General features: G+C 50.0%; 1 protein-coding gene across 1 annotated transcript in view; it reads right to left on the bottom strand.

Annotated features, from left to right (window-relative positions):
- The window catches only part of ADCK1 (aarF domain containing kinase 1), a 120,465-nt gene that overhangs the window by 12,184 nt on the left and 85,178 nt on the right, over positions 1 to 23,103 (bottom strand). Inside the window, exons 6-7 of the mRNA XM_080809450.1 lie at positions 18,815 to 18,973; positions 11,134 to 11,250 (exon numbers count right to left, since the gene is read on the bottom strand). Coding sequence (XP_080665576.1) covers positions 11,134 to 11,250; positions 18,815 to 18,973 — 276 coding nt within the window. The remainder of the gene's footprint in view (positions 1 to 11,133; positions 11,251 to 18,814; positions 18,974 to 23,103) is intronic.

Consider the following 23,103-nt stretch of genomic DNA (forward strand, 5'->3'; position numbering starts at 1 on the left):
CAGACCTGTCATGGGGAGATGTATGATCTCCCCTGAGCTTTCTGAAATATTGCTAATCGCTCTGGGCCCCCTATTACCCCACTGAAAGATGGCCCCTAGGGGTCTGGGGACTCAGGATGGGGGAGCCCTTGCCCACAAGGAGTGAGCTGCTGCCAGAGGAGGGAGAGGTGCTGCCAAATGTAGCTCATACATACACAAGCAAAGCCATCAAGTGGCCTCCCCATTTCAACACCCCACCCAGCTGCTCCTACTTGGGTGTCTTGCCATTTGGGAGCTGTTCCTGAGGTTCACTTTAACCAGATTTCACCAACATAGATAGACAGGGCAGGTACAGACAAGAGGGAAAACCAGCCAAGGACACCAGCTTCGCTCTGGCGCCATCTTGGTCCCACCACCTAGGGTATGCCTGACCTGGGGGCCACGTCACCTCCCTTCTCAGTCTGGGTCTACATTCCCTTAGCTGTTAAGTGGGACTAACTCCATCTGCTCCACTTCCTCACAAAGTAACCTCGACATTCAGGGTCAAAACGTGATCACATCTGGGAAAGCACTTTATATACTATACACAATACACACACACACACACACACACACACACACACACAAAGTGCTTATATTACTACGTAAGACACATAAATGTGTTTATTGTAATGTGGTGGCTTATTATTTAAAACTTGGGGGAGTGGGAAATGTACCCAATATCACTTTCATCAAAGTGTAATTTTCAAAAAGTTAAAAATTTAACTCCTAAAAATATAGAATGAACACGTCAAAGATTGTTTAATTCACCAATAAAGGAGCAAATAAGAAGGTAGAGCTGGTTCCGAGAAATTTGAAGGACTGCATATTTATGGGAATTTAAACAGGAATAAGAGACTAAGATTCCTGGATTAGATATAAAACTGGTTATTGTCCCACAGAGCAATAAGGAAATCGTAACCTCTGAGGTTATCTTTTCTACTGAGCAGGAATTATTTGCATCTCTACCAGATAAGATCTATAGGTTGACGTATGACTTCAGTCTGAGCCCTTAATTAATTGTCAATAGCAGAGTCAAACAAAGGTACATTCCCCTAGATATTAAAAAGCCCTCGGTGGGCTGCCTGAACAATGCCCAAGAATGACTTTGAAAGGATACACCGCACACTCTTGGCCTTAATTTCTAAATTTTGGGTAATTTTTCTTCACATCTGTCAGAGTCACAGTAAATAGCTTCTTGGAACCAATTTGCCCAGAGGAGGCAGCCAGCGCCCTCCTACTCACGGAGATACCAAGGATCCCAGAAGAAACTCAAAGCGATCACTGGGCGCACAACCCTCTCCCCCACCCCCGTTCCATAATAGTTTAGCTTTGTCTTGTGATTGAGAGCAAACATCTGTAAATTCTGCAATGAACATGGGGATGCAGATATGTCTTCCAGATACCGATTTCATTTCCTTCAGATATATACCCAGCACGAACTGCAGAATCATATGGTACTACCGTATGTTATTTTTGGAGGAATCTCCACACTATTTTCCACAGTGCCTGACCCAGTTTGCCTTCCCACCAGGAGGGCACCAGCATTCTTCCTTCTCCACTTCCTCGCCAACACCTTTCTCTCTTAGCTTCTTGAGGACCACTCTAACAGGTGTGAGCTGATGCCTTCCTGAAGTTTTGATTTGCATCTCCCTGACGATGAGTGAGGCTGAGCACCTTTTCAGGTACCTGTTGGCTCCTTGTACGTCTTCTTTGGGAAAATATCTGTTCCGTTCCTCTAAAGCTGTCCCTTGCCCTGTGACAGTAGCATCTGCATAAAGACAGGGGAATGCCAACGTCTTAGAATGGTATTAGCCAGTACTCGGGGCCAGGCACCATTCTGGGCACTTTCCATGAACTCACAGCCATCTTCTGTAGTAGACAGTTGAAGGAAGAATTAGAAAAAGGGAAAGCAGCTTGGTCACCCAGTCAGCAGTGAGTGAAACCGGGCTCCAAACCCAGGTGGCCCGGGTCCAATGAACAGGCTGTCCACCGCCCACTCTCTCCTGCCTCTCCACATGCACGGAAGCTCCTGCTTGGAGGCAGCGGCTGAAGCAAAACAATGAAGGTCCACAGGGCATCCAAGAAGGCATTCCATTTGGAGAAAAGGGTCTCAGAGGGAAATCCAGGACTGCTCCTCTAACTAAAAAACTCACTGTTAACTAAAGCCATACTATAGCTCTTTATAGAAAAAAATTCAGTGACAAGTCTTCATTGTTCTGTGTAAAAACAATGTGCCATTCATGTCAGTGACTTCAGTAATTACTCAATGCCTTTATTCCCTGACAGTGGGGAGGTTTAAAAAAAAAAAAAAGGAATCTATAGAAAGGTTGAGTAAAGAATTAATTTAGTAAATAATATTTAAATCAAGGAATTATTTTTGGATTTTTCTCAAAAACTTGAATTGGCTGGAAGTGCTTTAATTATTCTATAATTGCATGGATTAATTTATTCCCACCCCTAAGGGAAAGTCTATTTATGTTCTTGGGGGTGTCATGCAAGCAAGGCCAAGATCTCTCAAAGAAATAGGAGGTTGGTTGCAGGATATTAATAATCACATAAGTATCCTGATGTTAAGTATAAAGAGGTTCATAATTCAAATTCTCCTCATTCTTCCCTCAGTTTCCGGCCAGACTTCTTGAAGCACCGGAGCCTGAAAGACCAGGTTTTTACTCTCGGCCCTCACCCCACCCCCAGGAACTTCCCTGGGAATACATACACCTCAGATTACTTGCTGCTGCCCAGCGAGGCCAAATCCATTCGTGGAGAGGGTCAATCTTGGACTAGCCGACACGGAGATGAAATTCCCGAATGTGAAGGTGGGAACCTCTTCAACCATACACAGTGCTAGAAGTTAATTCTAGGAAGCTGGGGTGTTACTCTAATTGTGGAGCCTGCTGAAAGCTTGTCTGGGTTTGGCTTACAGTGGGACATCACCTGAGAGCCAGGACACAGGATATCCCCAAGGCCAATAAGGGCTTCTCAGACCTCCTGGCCAGACAGACTCAAAGCATCACATTGACCAGAGGCATGGGGTCCTAGGAGCCATGACTACGGAAGACAGCGAAGGAGGAGCTGTTGACACCTGACATCCCCTGCCTCAGGCAACAAGGCACTCCGGAAAAATACTTCTACCTGACCCGGGTCAATATAAGAAATGGGGAAAGGGGGGCACCTGGGTGGCTCAGTGGGTTAAAGCCTCTGCTTTCGGCTCGGGTCATGATCTCAGGGTCCTGGGATCGAGCTCTGCATTGGGCTCTCTGCTCAGCAGGGAGCCTGCTTCCCCCTCTCTATCTGCCTGTCTCTCTGCCTGTCAAAATAAATAAATAAATAAATAAAATATTTTAAAAAAAAAAAGAAATGGGGAAAGGGTTTCTTCTGTACACATTTCCTCTTTCTGGCAAGGGGGGCTGAGGGCTGGAAGTCCAATGTAATAACAACTTGTGTTGAGCACGTACTGGGGCCCTGCACCAAACACTTCATGTTGCAATCATCAAACACTCCGATGGGTGTTTCTCCTGCCCCCCACTTTACAAGAGGCACCTGGGGCTTCCAAAGAGTGAATGGCTTCACCAAGGCGGTATGGTTCTTAAGCAGCAGAGCCAGTACCAGAGACCCAGAAGGCTGACTCCACTCCCAACACCCCTGTTGCTGGGGAAAGAAATCTCCAGGAGCCCATCTCGGGCACCGAGTTTTCTCAAACATCCAAGTGCTTCTCAAGATTTGGTCTGACACGTTAATTGAGTTCTACAAGAGGACGGTGGAGGAGATGTTTTGTTTCTAGAGATTTCGGTAAACAGGATCCTTTATTCCTCTTCAGCTTTGCTCCCCTGGTCCTCTGGGCACTTTCTACCACGGAGCCAGAGGCCCATGAAGAGGGAGACGACGCTGAGGAAAAGTAAGTGTGGTACTCAACACAGGGAGACCAGGGCCTGACTGCAGCATGGCCTTTACAGACAGGGGCAGGGGTCACTGTTCGCTCAATCAAGGACCACGGCTTATTTGCCACATCTATGTACCCAGGACAACAGAGGTAGGTGCAAAGGAGGGGGGCAAAGACGAGTCCCAGGAAGACATGCCTCTGTGAATAACAACATCATGAATTATAAATGAGCTGACACGGGGCCTCCTGGGTGGCTCAGTCAGTTAAGCGTCTGCCTTCCACTCAGGTCATGATCCCAGGATCCTGGGATCGAGTCTTACATTGGGCTCCCTGCTCAGCAGGGAGCCTGCTTCTCCCTCTCCCTCTGCTCCTCCCCCTGCTCAGGCACACTCACTCTCTCTCTCTCAAATAAATAACCTAAGAAATATAATTAATCAATTAATTAATTAAATGATCTTACACAACTTCATAGCCTAAAGTCTACACAGCGACCCTGTGAAGTAAGTATTGTTCAGACTCCGACTGCACAGCTGTGGACCATCACTGAGAGTTTAAGTGACTCATTCAGGGGTCCCTGGCCAGCAAACGGCAGAGCCAGGCATAACCTTCTGCCCCTCCTGCCCTGGCACCCAGCCTCCCCTTCTGCCAAGCTCAGTGCACGCCTGTGAGCAGCACTCACACAGAGTGTGCACACACAGTAGATGCACGAGGAACAACGGCTGAAAGATACATCTGAGACCCTTCCACGGCTCCCAAAATGACCTGGAATTGGTTTTAAAACGTCTGGAAGGAGAGGTGCTTGGGTGGCTCAGTTGGTTAAGCAACTGCCTTCGGCTAAGGTCATGATCCTGGAGTCCTGGGATTGAGTCCCACAACGGGCTCCCTGCTCAGCAGGGAATCTGCTTCTCCCACTGACCTCTCTCTTCTCATGCTCTTTCTCTCATTCTCTCTCTCTCCCAAATAAATAAAATCTTAAAAAACAAAAAAAATACTGGAAGGAAGAAGCATGGCAAGGGCTTCTGGTTAAACATGGCCAACTGAACTCATGTGCTGACTCCACTCCCGCCCCGACCCCACAGAGAAGGTTAAAAGACACAAAGAGTAGAAAGAGGCCCCAGCAACAGAGAGAACAGACAGAAAGAGATGAGCAAGATGGCGTCTGCCGAGGGGGGGGAACAGAGAGCTACTGAGACCTGGATCCTAGGCTGGCAGGCAGGGGAGGGGGGCTTGGTGTTTGTCCAAGCCCAGAGAGGCTCAGCAACTGAAGGTCCCTGACACCTCTGAAAACCGGAGCTGGGTCTTGAAAAAGGAAGATTCACGGGAAGGCTTTCAAAGTATGAGCTGAACCCCTGATCCCCACCCCACTCCCACCCCCACTCTGACTCAAGGCAAGATTTACTTCCTGGAGAGGTAAAAGGGTGGGTTCCAGAGGCCATACCACAAACCAAGAGGGCCATCCCAAAGACAGGGGACTGAATCAAAGTCCAGCCAATGACCCCTGGAAGCCGCCTGCCCTCTTCCCCTAGCTGGCCCCCAGGCGTCTCTAGCAAGCTCCCTATCTCTGCGCCTACCCCCACTCTTCACAGACAGCAGCAGGTGTCTGCCTACCAGACCCCAGTGCCCATCCCCACCTCCCCAAACTCCCAACCTGGTCACATTTCTCTCTAGCTAATTTCACACAAATTCAATTGGGCCTCAGCCCAGGCAGGGTCTTAAACACACACTCACTGAAATCCAATTAACCTTCGATAAAAGGTCTGCAATCAATAGTCGTCCTGTGGCTTGAGGAGGCTCCATCCAGCCTAGGAAAGCGTGCTCCTGCTCGACCTTTACTTTTAATAAAATCAGTGACAGTCACTGTCACCAGTTCTTAATGTGACTGGCAAATATGATCACCAGGGCAGGTGCAGAGATTCAAACAAAAGAGGGCTCCCCCCAGGCTGCCGGCCCCCCCAGGCCTCATGCTCCCTGGAGGAGGGAGCACACTCAGGCTAGAGCTGCACGGTGTCTGGAGGCTGGACTTGTGGCAGGCGGTTCCTGGACTCCAGTCAGTGTCTGAACCACCTGAAGAGTCTGTTAAAACGCAGATTCTTGCAACATTTTCCACTCCAGATTCTGACGAGTCAGTCTGGGGTACAGCAGGAATTTGCATTATTAAATAAGCTCCCCCTGGAGATTGTGAAATAGATGGTTGAAGTCTTTGCTCCCAGCAAGCCAAGAATCACTGTTGTGTAAAACAGCCAAGCAGGATGTGCCCTTAGAGTCCAGCTAATCCACTGCCTTCAATAAGAAAATCAAGGCCCAGAGAGGGTGAGTGATTTGTCCAAGGTCACACAGCAAGCCACTAGCAGAACAGGGGCTGGAACTCGGGTTCTTGCCTCCCAACCTGGCACTTCTGTACCCAAGTCTTTGCATACTGGCTACTTAGACTGGTCTTCGGGTCCTCACATGTGAGGCCCAGCAAGGCTGGAATGCTGCAGCGCAAGGAGGCCTCTTCAAAGTGGAGTGGGGCCAACTCAACAAGCGGTTGGAGGGGTCTAGAACCATCCCCACCCACCTGGAAAGCGATTCCTTTTACAGCCACTTCCTGAGCCTGGACTGCAAGCAGAGTCAGCCATGTGTGGCAGCCAAGATGCCACTAAACACCCTGCCACCCAGGATATGGGGTGACATATTTGCCCCTTGTCACTTCTGGCTGTCCCATACTTCCCTCCCCAAGGAACACTCACAGACAGGCTGTCCTAAGGAGGGCTTCGAAGGAGGGCTTCTTCACTCCAGGGACAGCTCACTGAGTCCCACAGTCCTCAGGAGACTTTAGAACTCAGAAGTCTGTTAGAAGCCTTCAGCCAAGTGGAGTCTCCCGTACCTCCCCCTTCCTGGTCCCCACCCCTCCCCCCACACACACCCACACTCATGCCCACTAGTCTTCCCTGAGGCCTGTGGCTCTGATGCCGCATGGTAAGAGACATACAGATTAGTTTCTGTAAAGTCGGGTCTGTCCCCAGTCTTCTCCCAACCCGTGGTCAGCCCCAGCCCAGTAGAGCACAGGGGCCACCCCCGCCCACTGCCCAGCCTGGGCTTTCTGCAGCAGTCTTTAATAACAACATCTCAGAATACCAAAGAGGCTCCCAGGTCATGCAAACCCCAGAAGCCAGGACCAGGGGACTGAGGAATTATGTAATCGAGACACTGTGGTACTATTGCAAGGATGGACCAATAAACCAATGGAAGAGAACAGAGTTTCCAGAAAAGACCCGCAGGTGACTGATGACAAAGATCAGACCCAAAAGACTACACTGTGGGATTCCACTTCTATGGAGTTCAGTAGTGAGCAGAAGTGACGTCCTGCAACGGTCAAAAAGGCAAGTTTTGTGAGGGTGGGGAAGCCTGCCAGAGGGCTCCAGACCATTCACATCTTTATCTGGCTGGGGATTACATAGTAGATCCATGTGAAAACGGTGAAGTACACCATCAGGATCCGGGCGCTCGCCTCTCCGGTCTCCAATTCCTCACCTGCAAAGAGAGGCACGAAGCCCTCCCTCCTAAGCTTACAGTGGAGAAGGCGTCTGGCACACGACTGGGCCGGTGGGAAACACTAACCATATAAAGGGGTAAAGGAGGAAAGGACAGGGTCCAACGACGGTAATAAGCATGAAAACAACAATAATCGACTAACTCCCAGTCTGGAGCGCCAACCACACCCCACACACTGCTCGTCTACTCCTCCCTCTAAAAGGGGAACAGCATGATGTAAAACGGAAAAAACCATGTCTGACAGGAGTTCAAGGGAGGAGGGTTGCATTCAGTTAGCACTCGGGCGGTGGGCCGAGCCGCTCGGTCAGCACTGCTCCCCCTTCTTTGGGGAATTACTGATGTGGCTGTCACTCGGGACTTGGGGGTGGGGGGGCTGGTTCCACAGCAGCCAGAGTCGGATCCCAATTCCTGGGAGGGGATGGAGAAGGTGGAGGAGCAAGGAGCCTCCGGCAGACCTGTGTTCAAAAGCTGAGCTCTGCCACCACTAGCTGTGTGAGGTTGGGCAAGTGGTTCAACCTCTCTGAGCTTTAGCTTTCTCACCAAGTCATGGGCTTAAGGTCTCCCATCTCACCCTCCAGCTGTAAGGAGTAGAGATTATGTTCGCCTTGTGCCTGGCACAGATTAGTTGCTTGTAATTATTATTATTATTGCTGTTATTGTTTTCCCCAAATCACTCTGATATCAGCCTGCCCCACCCTGCATGATCACAGAAAACAAAAAACCAGCACTCTGCCCCAGGCCTGCCTCCCAGAGGCTAACCCAGGGTGCGAGGCTGGCTGATGTATTCTCCCCTAATTCAGGATGTCCACTGAAAATCTCCTCTACCCAGAACGCTGGCTTCATGCGCCAGTACATTTAAAGAGGGCCAGAGGCAGGAGCAGATGAATGGGGTTCTCAGAGGGCAGCACCCTGCCCAGCTCCCGCAGACCCCCTCTAGCCCGGCTGCCCCTTGTCCCAGGCAAGGTACCTCGTTCAGCCGCGAGAAGCAACTACAGCAGAGCACATCTCTGTTTGCACTTGTCTTTGAAAAATCAAAGCTGATTCTGATAAAACACCACTCTCTGCCCTGGACTCACTGTATCCAAAGAGATTAATGGATTTGGGGGCGCTGCCGAAATGAAAATCCCACCACAGCAGCAGTAAGTAAATGCCAGGAACCTGGTAGGGGAGGGGACGGTATGAGACCTCTGGTGTCTTTCCTGAGCCACTGGCAGAGAGACCCTGCTCCCACTAAGGTTGTTCAGGAAAAGCTGGAGGGGATCCCCCTCCCCCCCACTCCACTGCCCACTGGAGCCAAAAACTCTACACCCAAGGGTCCCAGCAGGCAGAGGATCCCTAGACAGACGTCTAGGGACACACACCACGCCAACCACCACTGGGGGAGATGGGCAAGCAGGTCTCTCCCTCCCTCCTGTGCAGGAGCTCAACCCCAACACCCTCCCAGGCCCACCCTAGAAGGCAACAGTGATGAGCAGAGTCAGAAGCCCCAAGTTGTGCTACTGGCCCAGTGACTTTGGGAAAGACCTCTGCTCTCCCTCCGAGTGTCCTGCCAACTGGAAAGCGGAAGGCTGAATTAAGAGTCCTTCTCTTGTCCTTTCCCAACTCCCAAAGGGAGACCTCTTCCAGAAAAGCCACAGAGGCGGGGCACCTGGGTGGCTCAGTGGGTTAAAGCCTCTGCCTTCGGCTCAGGTCATGATCCCAGGGTCCTAGGATCGAGCCCCGCATCGGGTTCTCTCCTCAGCAGGGAGCCAGCTTCCCCCTCTCTCTCTGCCCGCCTCTCTGCCTAATTGTGATCTCTCTCTGTCAAATAAATAAATAAAATCTTTTAAAAAAATAAAGAAAAGAAAAGCCACAGAGGCAACTCTGGCGAGGCGGGGGGAGGGGGTGGCGCGGCCTGGTGCCTGTCCGGCTTCCCCACTCTGCACACACATACCCCCAGAGGCCCTCAAGGGCTCCGGGAGCATCATTCCCTGAGTTTCCAGGAGACCAAGGCCAGCTGTGTCTGAGCACTTCCCAGCCAGGTCCCCAGCAGCAGTGCCCTACGCTCTTGACACAAAATCTCCTTTTGCGACCTAAGAAACAGTGGAGTCAGGGGCCTGGGTTTCAAACCCAGCTCTACTAGCTGTGTGACCTTGGATGAGTTTCCTTCCCTCTCTGAATCTGATTCCTCATCAGAAGAATGAAGACGTTGAGACTTGCCTCCCAAGTTTCTTATGGAAAAAAGCACCCAGTACAGCAAGTTAGGCATTCAATAAACATTTATGGCAAAAGGAGGTAAAGGAGGAAGCAGGAAAGGACAGAGCCCGAAGATGAGAACGAAAACAACAATCTTGCTACCATACTGGAGCATGAAGTACCTGCTAGGCACGGCGCGCAGCACTTGTATGGCCCTCACAACCTTCTTAGAAGGAGGTCATTGTCCCCATTGGCAGAGGTCACACAGGCACTCAGAGGCCTGAGCTCCCAGCGTGCACCCTCTCCTACATTCCACTGGCTCATCTGCTGAGCCAAGGTGGAGCTTCCTCCTCCGGCCCATCCCACCACTGGGACCACAGGCTCATCTTCATATGTTGCCTGGGGTGGGAGGAAGAAAGAGCATTCACCTCTCTTCATTGCTTCCTCTCGCCTACCCAGACCAGTGGATCACGTCACTGCACGCCTCGACACCCTTCGTGACTCCCCAGTACCTTTGGGGTCCTGCCCAACGTCTTCACTACCTGCCCCCACCCTATTTTTCCACACTCCCCTGGAAACACTGCCAAGCTTCACCATTCCCTTCCCTTTCCTCACGGTGCCATTGCTGCTCCCCAACTCCTCCACCCCGACAACACGCCCCCGGCAAATCCCCACTCATCCTGCTGCGGAAGCCGACCTGCAGCAGAAGCAAAGCACCACCATCACGCAGCTCCCTGGGGTCCCGCTCACACCCCTCCTGCCGCCCAGAGGGGCTCATAAGGATTTAGCTGTGGGTCCAACAACGACACTAGGTGGTGAGCTCCTTAAAGAAGGGAATGACATCTGACTCCTTCCAAAGCCCCCTACCTAGGCTCAGAGGAGGGACTTTAAAAATGATGGGTGTTGCTGAAAAAGTACAACTCCATTCCCACCTGTGGCCCCTACGGCAACCAAGAAGATGAAAATGGGATACAGGCCTCCCCACACCGGCCAGCTTTCTTTCCCTGAGCCCAGTAGGGTGGGAGGCAGGAGACAGAGGCCTCCCTTTTCTTATAGCTCTGTGAAGTAGAAGCAGTTGGCCCCTGCTGGCCCCCTTGAGGTCTGGGGAGCAGCAGGGAGAGGGGAGGGCCGGAGGAAGGGGGAGGTTGTGCCCAAGACCCATAGGGACAGAAGCAGTAAGTCCTATGGATTTCACACCACTGTTCTCTGGGGCTGCTCAACTCTGTGGGGTTTGGACAAGAGGACCGATGGCAGTCACTTGTTGGGGCACGATGAGCAAGAAGGAGCTCAGCATGGGCCTGCACCCCACTGGCCATGGCCAGCCCCAGCTTTAGGAGACAGGGCAGAGGGCTGTCCCAGACGCCCCGGGAGGATGCTTTGTACTCAGGAACACTGGAATTCTTCAGCCCACAGACTCCATTTCAAGGCAGTGAATGTCCCTCACAGGGACATGCCTGCCCTCGGTGGGTGGCCCTGACCAAGCCCGTGTCCCTCGCACAGCAGCCGTGAGCACTCAAGCTCACCTCATTGACGTCAATCTTGTTCCTCTCCATGTAGTCTCTGTCGTTGACCTGGCCGCCCTCCACAAACTCCATCAGAAGCACCCGCTTGGTGGACAGCTCCCAGTAGATGCGGGGGACCTGAAAGAGGCAGGGGCAGGTCAGAGGGGCTGGCGGGCCAGATGCTCCAGACAAAGCCTGAGAGGGACGGAGCAGCGCAGGCGGGGGCAGAGGCGGGATGGGCCATGCTGCCTCCTCCACCAGCCAGGCCCCGGGGCCCTCCTTCAGAGACCCCTTCCTGCTCAGGGAACAGAGAACAGCTTCCCCACCCTCCTCAATGCCTCTAGACACCAGCAAGAGCCAAAACTAAAATTGGGACTTAGGGGGACAGGTGTGGAACCTGCCAGACCTGAGTCAGAGTTGGCACTGAAATCTATTTCCCTCTCGCACCAGGCCCACTGCAGGCTCCTCATGTGAATCTCAACCCTCTGCCTCAGTTTCTACACTGGTGCAACGGATGTATTCCATGTCTATGTCTACGAATGAACGAACGAACGAATTTTTATGGGGTGATAAATTGTTCAGTCAGGAAGTCCTAGGTTTTCTCATGTGCATTTCCTACAAGTCCTCTGAGGCAATGCTGGATCCTAACCCGGCAGCTCTTCCTAGTCCTCTTGCCCAGAGACAGGAAAAACTACATACTTTCCCTGCCCACCTTCCCATAGGGATGGTCACATGACACAGTGCTGGCTTATGAGATGTATGTGGAGGACTGCTAGGGCTTTTTTTTTTTCCCCCATAAAAAGGGATGTTTAGAGGGACATCTGGGTGGCTCAGTGGGTTGAGTGTCTGCCTTGGGCTCAGGCTGTGATCTCAGGGTCCTGGGATCAAGCCCCAAATTCAGCTCCCTATTCAGCACAGAGTCTGCTTCTCCCTCTCCCCTTTGCCCCTCCCCACTGCCCATACGTGCTCTTTCCCTCTCCCTCTCAAATAAATAAGTGGGATCTTAAAAAGGGGGGGGGGGAATGTTTGTAAATGGCACAACTCTCCTCACCCTTCTTTCCTACCTTGAAAGTGAATATGATTCCTGGAGCTGCAGCAGCTATCTTGCCACCATGAGGAAAAGTCCAAGAAAATCAGAGATGCCAGCCCTGATACCATCACACCACTAGCACATTATCAGCAGGGAACTGCTGTAAGCCGTCTTGTCGTGTGAGGAAAATTAGTCTTTTTTTGTTTAAGACACTCTAAATTGGGCTGTTGGTTACCTGCAGACAGATGCATTCCTAATTGATATGCTCTCCAACTCCCTCTGACTCTAAGAACACCCAATGGCAAAAAAGAGAACAGATTTCCCCACGAAGAGGCAAGAGATGGGACTGCACCAAGGGCTACTGGGCTGCCATATGAGTGAGGGACAGCCCAGAGTGCCACTGCTGCCAGGAGGGAGGAATGACTGGGATATCCCCATGCCACGTGTCCTCAATAACTTGTGATGGGCTTGTTTCCACTTATAAATAAAACAGAAGAAAGAGAGAGAGAAAGGAAAGAAAAAGAAAGAAAGGAAGAAACAGAGGGAGGGAGGGAAAGAAACCAAGGACAGTTAATTCAAGGGTTTGGGGGAATAAGGACTTGCCTTATGTTGACCTCCAAAATTCACCTAGCATTAAGACCACAGCCTTCAAATCAAGAAACCCATTCTCCTTCCTCCTTCTGCAAATACTGCCATGTCTTGATCCAGCCACTTAACCTGCAGTGCCTCCGTTTTCCTTATCACAGCGGACTGGTCCTGCCCCATTTCAAGAAGGAGCTGGGAGGATGCTTGGGGCTGCACACACATGCAGACCTCTCTGGAACAAAGGTTCCAACTGAAGTCAAGGTATTGTGGTTTGCTACTTGCCTGTAGTTCTTGCCATTTGAGAATCTGGGCTGGTAGAGAAATCTGTGACTCTCTATGACTGTGAACTTAAAATTCAGTCTTGCGTGGCACTTTTCACAAGCTATCTTTAAAAACATGAGTGCAAGTTTGCTGTTGTTGGCTGTGGCTTCCAAATGGAAGGGACATATTTTTGAGGTTAAGCCCTTTTCTCAGTTTGTTTGGAAATCTAAGCTTGGCAGTGGGCGCCTGGGGCTCTGGGGACAGGAGGTCAGACTCCCATCTGGGCCTGCCTGGGGCAACTTGGAAATCACTTGAGAGAGCCACAGATGGAAAGAGAAAACCCAAAGTCAGGAGACTCTCTGGGCTTGTTAATCAGGGTGGTGGGAGTGCTGCGCTCCCTACTCCTCCACCTTTCTCCCCAGCCTCCCTCCCAATGCAACGGTCCCTGTCTGAAAACACAACGGCCCCTGCCACAGCTGCTCAGATCAGAAATGACACAATACCAAACCTGGGAGGTAGAGAGGTTTGTCATGGGAGCTCACGGCAAATTGCCCCTTGACAACTATATCACAGAAATGACTACAAAATGCAAATCTGCTCCCTGCTCACTTAGGAGAAACTTGGCTTGACCCAGAGACATAAGGTCGACGACGTGCCCTAAACCACCCGGTGGGTAGGAGGGTTTGGGAACATAAGATGAAATCACCCCAACACCCATGTTTCATCCCCGTGCCTTCTTCTGCTCTTTCCATCGAAGTGGAGAAAGATGAAGGAGAATCATTCTAAAGGGGCGATGAGAACCACCCTCCCACGCCCCCCAAACAAAACTCAACCCAGGGGGGTCATGGCCAGGGAGCCCAGTGACCCCACAGGCAGGGTCACAGCTTGGCCATCAGGACTCTGGGTCCAAAGTCTATCTCCTTGTTACAGATCAGAGGCCCCACTCCCATGGGTTCCACCTGCCCCCCACCCCCAACACACACACACTGGAGCCAATCCTGACCCCAAGAAGGAAGGTACAGATTATGGAAAATTCCAGCCCAAGACCCTGGGCCTCAGCCTCATAGTCTGGCCCTGACCCCGTGGTTCCATTTTGTTCCTGGGCTTTGGTCACCATACCTGTGAAGCAGGCCCTGGTTCGCCTGGGCCCATGCCCATCACTAGGGGAGCCCAGGGAAGCAGAGCAGAGATCCCTGAGGCAGATTCTCAGGCTGGAGCCCTGGCTTTGCTCCCTCCACGCTGTGTGACTATGGGTAAGTTTTATAACCTGAGTGCCAGCTTCCCACCGGTAAAATGGAGATGACATTTACAGCAAAGCAACATTCCCAACTTCCTACTAGCACGTGTGGGATCCTGGTGCTCGACACAGCAGCACACACTTCACACCTGCTGGATGGACAGTAGCTGCCATATGACAGCCGTGGAGAGGGTCATGGGTGGTTCTGACACACGACCAGGGCTGAGAGCTGATGCTACAGACAGTTCAGCACAATTCAGATCTGCCCCATAAATTATTTAACCCACAGCCTCGGGAGCCAGGCTGCCTCCATTCAGAAGCTGCCTCGGCCCCTTACCAGAAGCTGTGTAACCTGGGGCCAATGGTTTAACCTCTCTGGGCCTCAATTTCCCTACCATTGACAAAGAGCTAATCATGGCCCTTCCCTCACGGGACTGTATAATGATTAAGGAGTAAATACATGTAAAGCACTTTAAAAAGTGTCTCACATAGACAGGCATGTAAAAAATATTAACTCCTCCTAATTATTTCACATCAGTGGTTCTTCATCTTTGCAATTCATAGGAAGCTGTGGTGCTTCTCCAAAAGCATGCACGTCCCCCAAGGTCTGTCCATAATTTCTAGAGAGTCCCGGGATACTTACCATGCTCTAACAAGTGACCCCCCCCTCCAAAGCGGGCCCGCTCAGGAGATGACCTCTTTCCCACTCCCTGCCTCCCCATGTCCAGGCATACTCTCATCTCTTCCAGTCTCAGACCCTGTCTTCTAAGGCTTCTCCCTCCTTCCCTGTCCCAGCTTTCCCCCAGGCTAGTCACAGACCTCACGGCCTGTCCCAACCCCTCCCCACAGCACATGACAGATCCACAAATCCCCTGGTCCTGACTGTTTGGCACGGCTGCCCTCTCACCCTTTCCCAGTCTCCCTGACCCCACACTTCCATTCGGTGCTCGGCTGAGGCTTGGAGATTTACAGCACAGGCTGAGGTTATAAAACCCCACCGGAAGGTGCCTCATACACCGAGAGGTAAACTCTTCGCTGAGGCTTAATTACGCACAGATGTTGTGATGGGGTGCCCATGTGCAAAGGCAATCTATCTCCAGTTTTAAGAGCTGAACTGGGTTCACAGTGCAAAATTTGCTTCCCACTTGTTATGTGTTTAGGCAAAATTAATTACTCAGGAGCCTTAGTCGCACCATTGTCTTAGGAACAGCGTGTGGGTTTTAGAAGCGGCAGGTCAAATTGTTACATTAATTATTTACCCATTTGGCATCCTCATTTCTGAAATGTGTGTTATTATTATTATTACATGTCTTGGTCTGGCAGATGCTAGTTGGTCCCAGCCGGAGGATGATTTGCTGTTTCCATGGGAACAGTGAAGGAGATGGTTCTGTTTGTCTGGTTCATAGTTCTGGTGCTGAGGAGCACCCCTGACGCTAAGAGGCAACAGAATGTCCTTAGGCGAGCCCCAGAGATGAAATCAGAAAATCTGGACGGCAGCCCTAGCTGCTCTCCTCTAAGACCATCCCCTGTAAGATGGGGTGCTGGCTATGGGAAGGAGCCGATGGTGTGGTACCTGTGTAGTGTCCGGGGAAGCAGAAGAAACATTTGGTCAATACCGCTTGCCCCTTTGAGCTCCTTACCCTGAGCAGAAGGGAGGGCTTGCTCTTGGGCATGCACAGAAATGCAGCCAAGTCTCTGTCATCGGCTGTACCTCTGTGCATGGCAGATGTCTGCACTGTGGCAACACAGTGTGTCTGTACCCCACTACATGGGAACTTTTCTCATGCAGTAGCCAACCATCTCTTACTCAGCCACCCCCCCCCCCAGCCCCCAGAACAACAAGCTCAGGAAATGTGGGATAAAGCAACCGAAGACATGGGTGAGGCAAGCAGAGCCAAACATAGTTTAGAACCCACAGCCCCAGGCTAATGAGTTAGTATGATACCTTGTGTGAGAGGGCCATGTGTTTACTGAATTGCTGGCTTGAACTTCAGGGCTGGGGCAGTGTTACCAGGTCTAGTCTGCCCGTCGGGATTTACAGGTGCAAGCAGGTCTGTAGGTGCACATCTGTGCAGGCCAGCTGAGGCAAAGGCAGTCGAACATCGTCCTGGGGGCCAGACAGACCTGATTCTCAGCTCACTCAAAGGGTCAAACTCAGCCAGTGGCTCCGTCTTTCACCACCATCAGTGTGAAGACACTACACCGATCCACAGCTGTGGCTTTTCTGCCATGATCTGAGCTTTAGGATTCTCAGGTGCCTAGGGCAGGCACACTCTCAGTCTCCCCATTTATGTTAATAAATCTGGATTAGCAGAAGTAGAAACACCACCTCCATTTCTTCTGATGTCTTCAGAAGCCGCATGAACACGCCAGTCAAGAGCAAGAGACCTTCGAGTTCAAGGTACTGAGACCGCCCCCCTCCAAGAACAGCGCCACCTATTTGCTCTGGAGCGAGCACCTGGAGCTTCTAGCGGTTCTATGACTTCCCTTCCCGCATACTCCAGGCTTCCCGTGAAGACAGAAGGGCTGATCTCTTCAAAGACTTGAAAGCCAAGCTCTCTATGCAGGGTACCAGAGGGCCCAACCCCTGTATCATGAAGAGAAACCCGCAGGGTAAAAGGGTCCAAGACCCGCGAAGGACCACGTATGTTGGAAGAGCAGTGGCATGCATCTATCTAGGGAGAAGCCTAGGGAGCCAACCTCAAAGACTCATTCCAGAGCCAGGTCCCCAGCAGAGCCTGCCCTGCCCTGATGGACCACCGGAGTCCCTTCTCCTGAATGGAGGACCTCTTGCAAAGCTGCTACTTTGTATCAACTGATGTTGTTCCCCACAGAGTCTTCTATGATCAGACAGGCAGTTCTTCTCTAACACTTGAAAACACAAACATTTTTAATGTGATTGATATACTGATTGATATACTGGGGCACTTTGATCGTAATGCAAAACTTGCACTGGCTTATGTGAGCCATCCTCCCCAGGAAACACCCCGTGAATGCAGGAAACGGCTTCCCTCAGGACGGCTTGACCCGGGCATACACAAAACGCACACACCCCAACATCGCCACAGGCACCATGAGTCCGACCCACGCACATCTGGGTTACAACTTTCCGCCCACACCCAGATGACCAGCCTCCCACCACAGCACACTAATGCACAAGCGGCAACTCCGCCCGTGCTCACTTTCACAAGCAGATGTCAGGATGGGGAACCACGTGCTCGGTGGTCTTACGTACTTCTTAGCCATGTAACGTGCGTAAAACTAAGCTGTTTCTAGTAGGCTCCCACCTTCTTTTATTTTCTGTGTCACTGGTGACATTGTTTTAGATTTGCATTTTCTCTTTTGTGAGTTGTCTATTTTATTTTCTCCTGAAGTATAATGAACAGTGCTACAATCATACAGGCGGATGATTCAACGGTTCTACACATCACTCGGTGCTCATCCCAGTAACTATACTCTTCACCCCATTGTCTATTTCACCCATCCCTCCATGCACCTCCCCCCTGGAAGCCACCAGTTTGTTCTCTATATTTAAGTCCATTTTTTTTTGTCTTTTTTGGTTTGTTCATCTGTTTTGTTTCCTACGTTCCATATGCGAGCGAGATCATAAGGCATTGGTCTTTCTCGGTCCAACTTATCTCACTTAGCACTATGTGCTCTAGTCCATCCATGTGGTCACAGATGGCAAGATCTCGTTCTTTTTCACAGCTGAGTAATAGTCCATCATGTACACACCACATCGTCTTTGCCCATTCATCTACGGATGGGCACTTGGGCTGCTTCCCGATCTTGGATGTTGGAAATAATGCAGTAATAGACACAGGGTTGCCTCTATCTGGATCACATGTTCTCTTTTCAGTTTTTTGAGGAACCTGCACACAGTCTCCCACAGTGGCTGCACCAATGTGCATTCCCACCAAATGTGCAGGAGGGTACCTGTTTCTCCACATTCTCCCCAACACTTGTTACTTCCTGTCTTTTTAATTCTAGCCATTCCGACAGGTGTGAGGTGATATCTCACTGTGGTTTTGGTTTGCGTTCCCCTGAAAATGAGTGATGGTGAGCATCTTGTCGTGTGTCTGTTGGCACCGTTGTAAGCCCAGCCCTATTTTCCCCATAAGTCCTGTGGTTTCTGTTGTGTGAGTCTGCACACTATGGAGGTTTCTAGGAACACAAACATTGCATTACAACAGAACTGACTGTATATTAAATGAGGTATTATACGTATAGTGTTCAGAACAGTGCCAGAGCACAGCAGCAGCCATCGTCATCAACATCCTCATCCCAGGCTTCACGGAGGCAGAGACCACAGCTTACAGGCCCTTGGGTAGCACTCGGTGTCTTAGAATTACAGATCATTCAATAAACATGTTTGGCTAATAGGTCAACAATCACATTTGGTATATCTTTGTAACATTGCCCTCAAGAGCTTTGATGTACAACACTAGGGACAAATCATTCAGACTTGGAAAGAAGCCTCGGGAAGGAGGCGTCCCCATTCATGTCCTGCAAGGGAGGGATGCTCAGGGCAGGGACCAGCACTCTCTCACCACACCACCATGCCCCACCCCTTGCCCTGCCCCTCCTACCTTTAAGAAGTCAAAGTCTTTGAGCATTTGGGCCACTTTCTCGGCATTCCTCCCTTCATTGAGGAAATCCAGCTCCAAAGGCAGGTTCTTCTTGGCTTCATCCACCAGCCACATGAATTCAAACTCTGGAAACAGCTGCTTCACAGCCAGGACAAGCACCTGAAATTCACCAAGGAGGCCATCAGTCAGGCTATGGCAACCCCCACGGGAGCTCCATTCCCCACCCTCCTGCCTGGGTCTGGGCACTGACAAGTCCCCAGGCCTCGCCTGAAGCAAGACCTCCCTGCTTCCCAGGGGCCTATCCCCATAGTTGAAATCCAAGATGAGAAAAGCCCAACAGCCACCAGCAGTGACAACCCCCATCTCCGAGCATCCCCTGCGTGCCCAGTGCTGGGCCAAGCCCTTCCATTATTACTCCGCTCAGTCTTCACAACTCTGGGAGGTCTGTGGTATACACTTATCCCCATTTTACAGATGAGGAAGTTGAGGCTCTGAGGGGTTATAGGATTATCCCAAATTTTCCCAGCAAGGAAGCACAGAGCCAGAATTCCACTTGAGTCCACCCAACCCCCAAACCCTTGCTCTAGCTCACTTGCTGCTTCCAGACGTGCTCCTCTTAGTCCTGTTTACAGAGAGCAGGGAGGACGCTGCAAATGTACGGCGCTCTCTTCATTTCTTAAGCTGAGGGGTTGATACCCGAGCATTTATAATGTTGTTTTCTATACTTCCCGCATGTCTAAAATATTGCTTGATAAAAAGTACATTGGAATAACAAAACAAGGTTGGATAAGACAGCAAGAGTAAGAGATAAGGGATGTGACCACTGGGATAAAAAGCTCAGGTTTCTGGCAATTTGGCCACATTGTGAATTCTTGAGCTAGGACACGATGGAAAGCGGGATTTTGGTAGACCTAGAGGGCGTTTATCAGTTTAATGATGTGAAATTAAATGTTCCTGGCAGAGAACAGGACCCTGGTGACATCTGCAGAACTTGCCATGACCCCCACCATAGGCTGGGACTCAGTTCTGAGGCCGCCCCACCTAGGGCTCTGGATTCAAGAGAATCTGGGAAGTTCATGGGTGATGGCTCTGCAGTAGGTGAGGAGGGTGAGACCAGGAACACAGGAGGTGCATTTCCCCAAGAGAAACACAGACAAGAACTCTCCTTTTCTACTATAAACCCTCCTCTCAGTGTTCAAAGTGACCGTTCCTCCCAGAAATTCTTGATATGGATTATAGTCCCAGTTCTCTGAGAAAACCCATCTCCACCCTCTGGTTATGCCAGACAACGATGAGCCCATGGGTTCACTGGTACCAAAAGACCTACCCCATCTTTTGTGGACTGAATGTTTGTATCCCCCACCCCCAAATTTAGTGCCAAAGCCCTAATCCCTAGGGTGATGGTGTTTGGAGATGGGGCCTTGGGGAGGTATATAGATTTCAATGAGGTCAGGAAGGTGGGGCACCTATGATGGTTTTAGTGTCCTGGTAAGAAGAGGAGGACACAGAGTGCTCTCTTCCATGTAGGGGCACAGAGAGAAGATAGCTCTCTTCAAGCCAGAAAGAAAGTCCTCACCAGGAACCAAACTGGCCAGCATCTTGTCTTTGGACTTCCAGCCTCCAGAACTACAAAAAATAAACATCTGTTTTTGTTTTTGTTTTGTTTTTGTTTTTGTTTTAAGAGAGAGTGTGAGAGCAAGTGTAAGTGGAGGGGGAGGGGAGGGGTAGAGAGAGAGGAAAGATCTTAAGCAGGCTCCACGCGCAGCACAGAGCCCAAGGCAGGGCTCGATCTCACAACCCTGAGATCATGACCTGAGCCGAAATCAAGAGTCGGACCCTTAACCGACTGACACCCCGAGGTATCCCTAAAAGTCACCCAATCTGCGGCATTTTGTTACAGCAGCCTGAACAGATGGAGATGCCATCCCATCTACCCAGAAGGACTCACTGAGCCCCAGCTACGAGCCTGGTCTTAGGCTTCCTTTTGCCCTGGTCTGTATGATGCCCAGCACCGGGATAGGCACACGCAATATAAAAGAAAGAGATCTAAAGCAAGGCCATTAACTACAAGGCATTTATGGCTTTGTTTTTAAACCCTATGTCCTAGACGAGGTACCAGATGCCATTCTAAAGGAATCATCACACAAGGTTATTATACTCCATTCCTATCAAAACCCTTTTTAATTACATTCAGCTGCAGTCTAATTTCTTTTAAGTCTTGTCTAGTCTTTCATGGGCTAGACCTGTGACCTTATGATAATTGATTTAGTTTATGTTTTGTTTCTGTTTGAGTCATACAAGCTGGGCGGGAGGGGTGGCAACAGCAGGCCCGGACAGCACGTGTCAGGCCCCGACAGTGGGGACCAGCAGCCCCCAAGGCATCGTGGCTCATCACCCTGCCCTCAGATGGCCCTCAGCCACCACCAAAGGGGAAGCAGGGCTGGTGCATGGGAGACAGACTCCCTCGCCTGGGGCCAGGGCCAAGTGCACACCCAACATCTGAAAACAACTGAATTCTACTCTCTGGGCTCCAGGTTCAGGGAGAAACCTCTTGGACATTTTGCTCCAGCCTTAATTCCAGAGGTTCTCACCCAGGAGGAACAAGGGAGGGAACCACAGCGAGGCTTATCATTTATTCAGTCGAGAATTCCTGATTCCCTTCTAGGTGACTACCCAGGGCCAGATGTGAGAAGACACAAGGAGCCCCTTGTACCCTAGTCGGATCTCTACCTGGGGATGAGGCTTCTGACCAAATGATATATCCTCATCGTTTAATATATGGTCACTATTATTTGTGAAATTTTAAACTATCATTGATATCCAAACAGCATTGAAAGTCACTTTACAGATTTTTCTGTTACTAATCAATTATAAGTAAGTCCTTACTAGGACTATTGGCTATTATGAATACCTAATGCCATTAACCATAAAAGCAATCAAAGATTTGATTGATTATATGCTAATAACTAATTCGTAAACTAATTCATAACCCAAAAAACTTTACCGTACTCACAAAGCTGGTGTCTAAGGCACCGCGTGTGGGTAGTGGCTGAGTCACTCCCTTCGTTAACAGAAAATGAGGGGTTCTGCTGGAATGGATGTCAGTGGTTCACCACTTTCTAAAAGGATACCCTCCCCTTTTACAGGAAGTCTACCAATTTGAAAATTTGATGCCAGCTATGAAGCCCAGAAAATGTACATAGTCACATCATCGTGTACATAATTCTGGGGGGTTACCAACCCCTTGAACTTCAAGGCAGGGAGGGAAATGGGTCAGGCTCAGAGTCATCTGGTCCAAATCTAAAATGGTTTGGGCTGCTGTTGTTAGAGACTTTTCTTGGTTGAGGAGAATAAAACAAAACCATTTCACCTTCTGTTTTCATTGAATTCTCTTGCTAAGAGCCTGCCCTAAGTAGATTCATTTAAGTTTTTCCTTTTTGACAACAGCTGCAGTGAACTAAAATAAAACAGGTGTTGTTATCAATTTGGCTTTTTGATTTTTCTCCCAAAATGCATCTTCTCCATAAAATTCTTGCAACAGCCAATGTTCCCACCAGCGCCTAGCACGTATTCTATACTCAGCAGATGTTTACTGAATATTCACGTGAATCACTGAGTGAATAAATGAAGGGGGAAAATGAACATTTCAGAGGGCCGGTCTTCTCCCCAGAGATGATTATATGTTCACATGTGTCTTGCTCAAATAAATTCAGTTTTTCTATTTCTGAGATTGCGGCGGGGAAAGGGATTACCTCTGAATTTTCGGTGACCACAGTTTTTCAATGCCTGAGAATCTTCTACGCGATTTGAAATCTTGTAAGTCAATCAAGGCATGTCCAACAATTAGCATTTCCTTCAAGGTGGAATAATGAAAATATTTTCCTATGGGGTCATTGGCTCACAGCAGGAAAAATCAATTGTGAGCCATACAGAAATATAATGGAAAAAAACCTGTAAGTCACATAAAAGTTTGGAAACTCACGGCTGCTATTTATAATAATTTTTTAAAAAGGAAATTATCGTTATTTAGTACCTACTCCAGACTGTGCTATGAGGCACTTTATAGACATGCCTTTATTTAATCCTCTTCTTGTCCATTTTACAGAAAAAGAAACTGGTTCCGGGAGGTTAAAGCATTTCTCAAGGTCACAGAGCTTGTCATTTCAAATGCAGGACGTGGACCCAGGGTTTTCTCACTCCTTTCTTTGCGCAGCCCTGACTCATGCAACGCAATACAGGATAATACAATAGGAAGTGTGAGATAAGGCGTAAAAAGAACCATTGTGGAC

This window comes from Martes martes (assembly GCF_963455335.1).
Source record: "Martes martes genome assembly, chromosome: 7".
NCBI classification, from domain to species: domain Eukaryota; kingdom Metazoa; phylum Chordata; class Mammalia; order Carnivora; family Mustelidae; genus Martes; species Martes martes.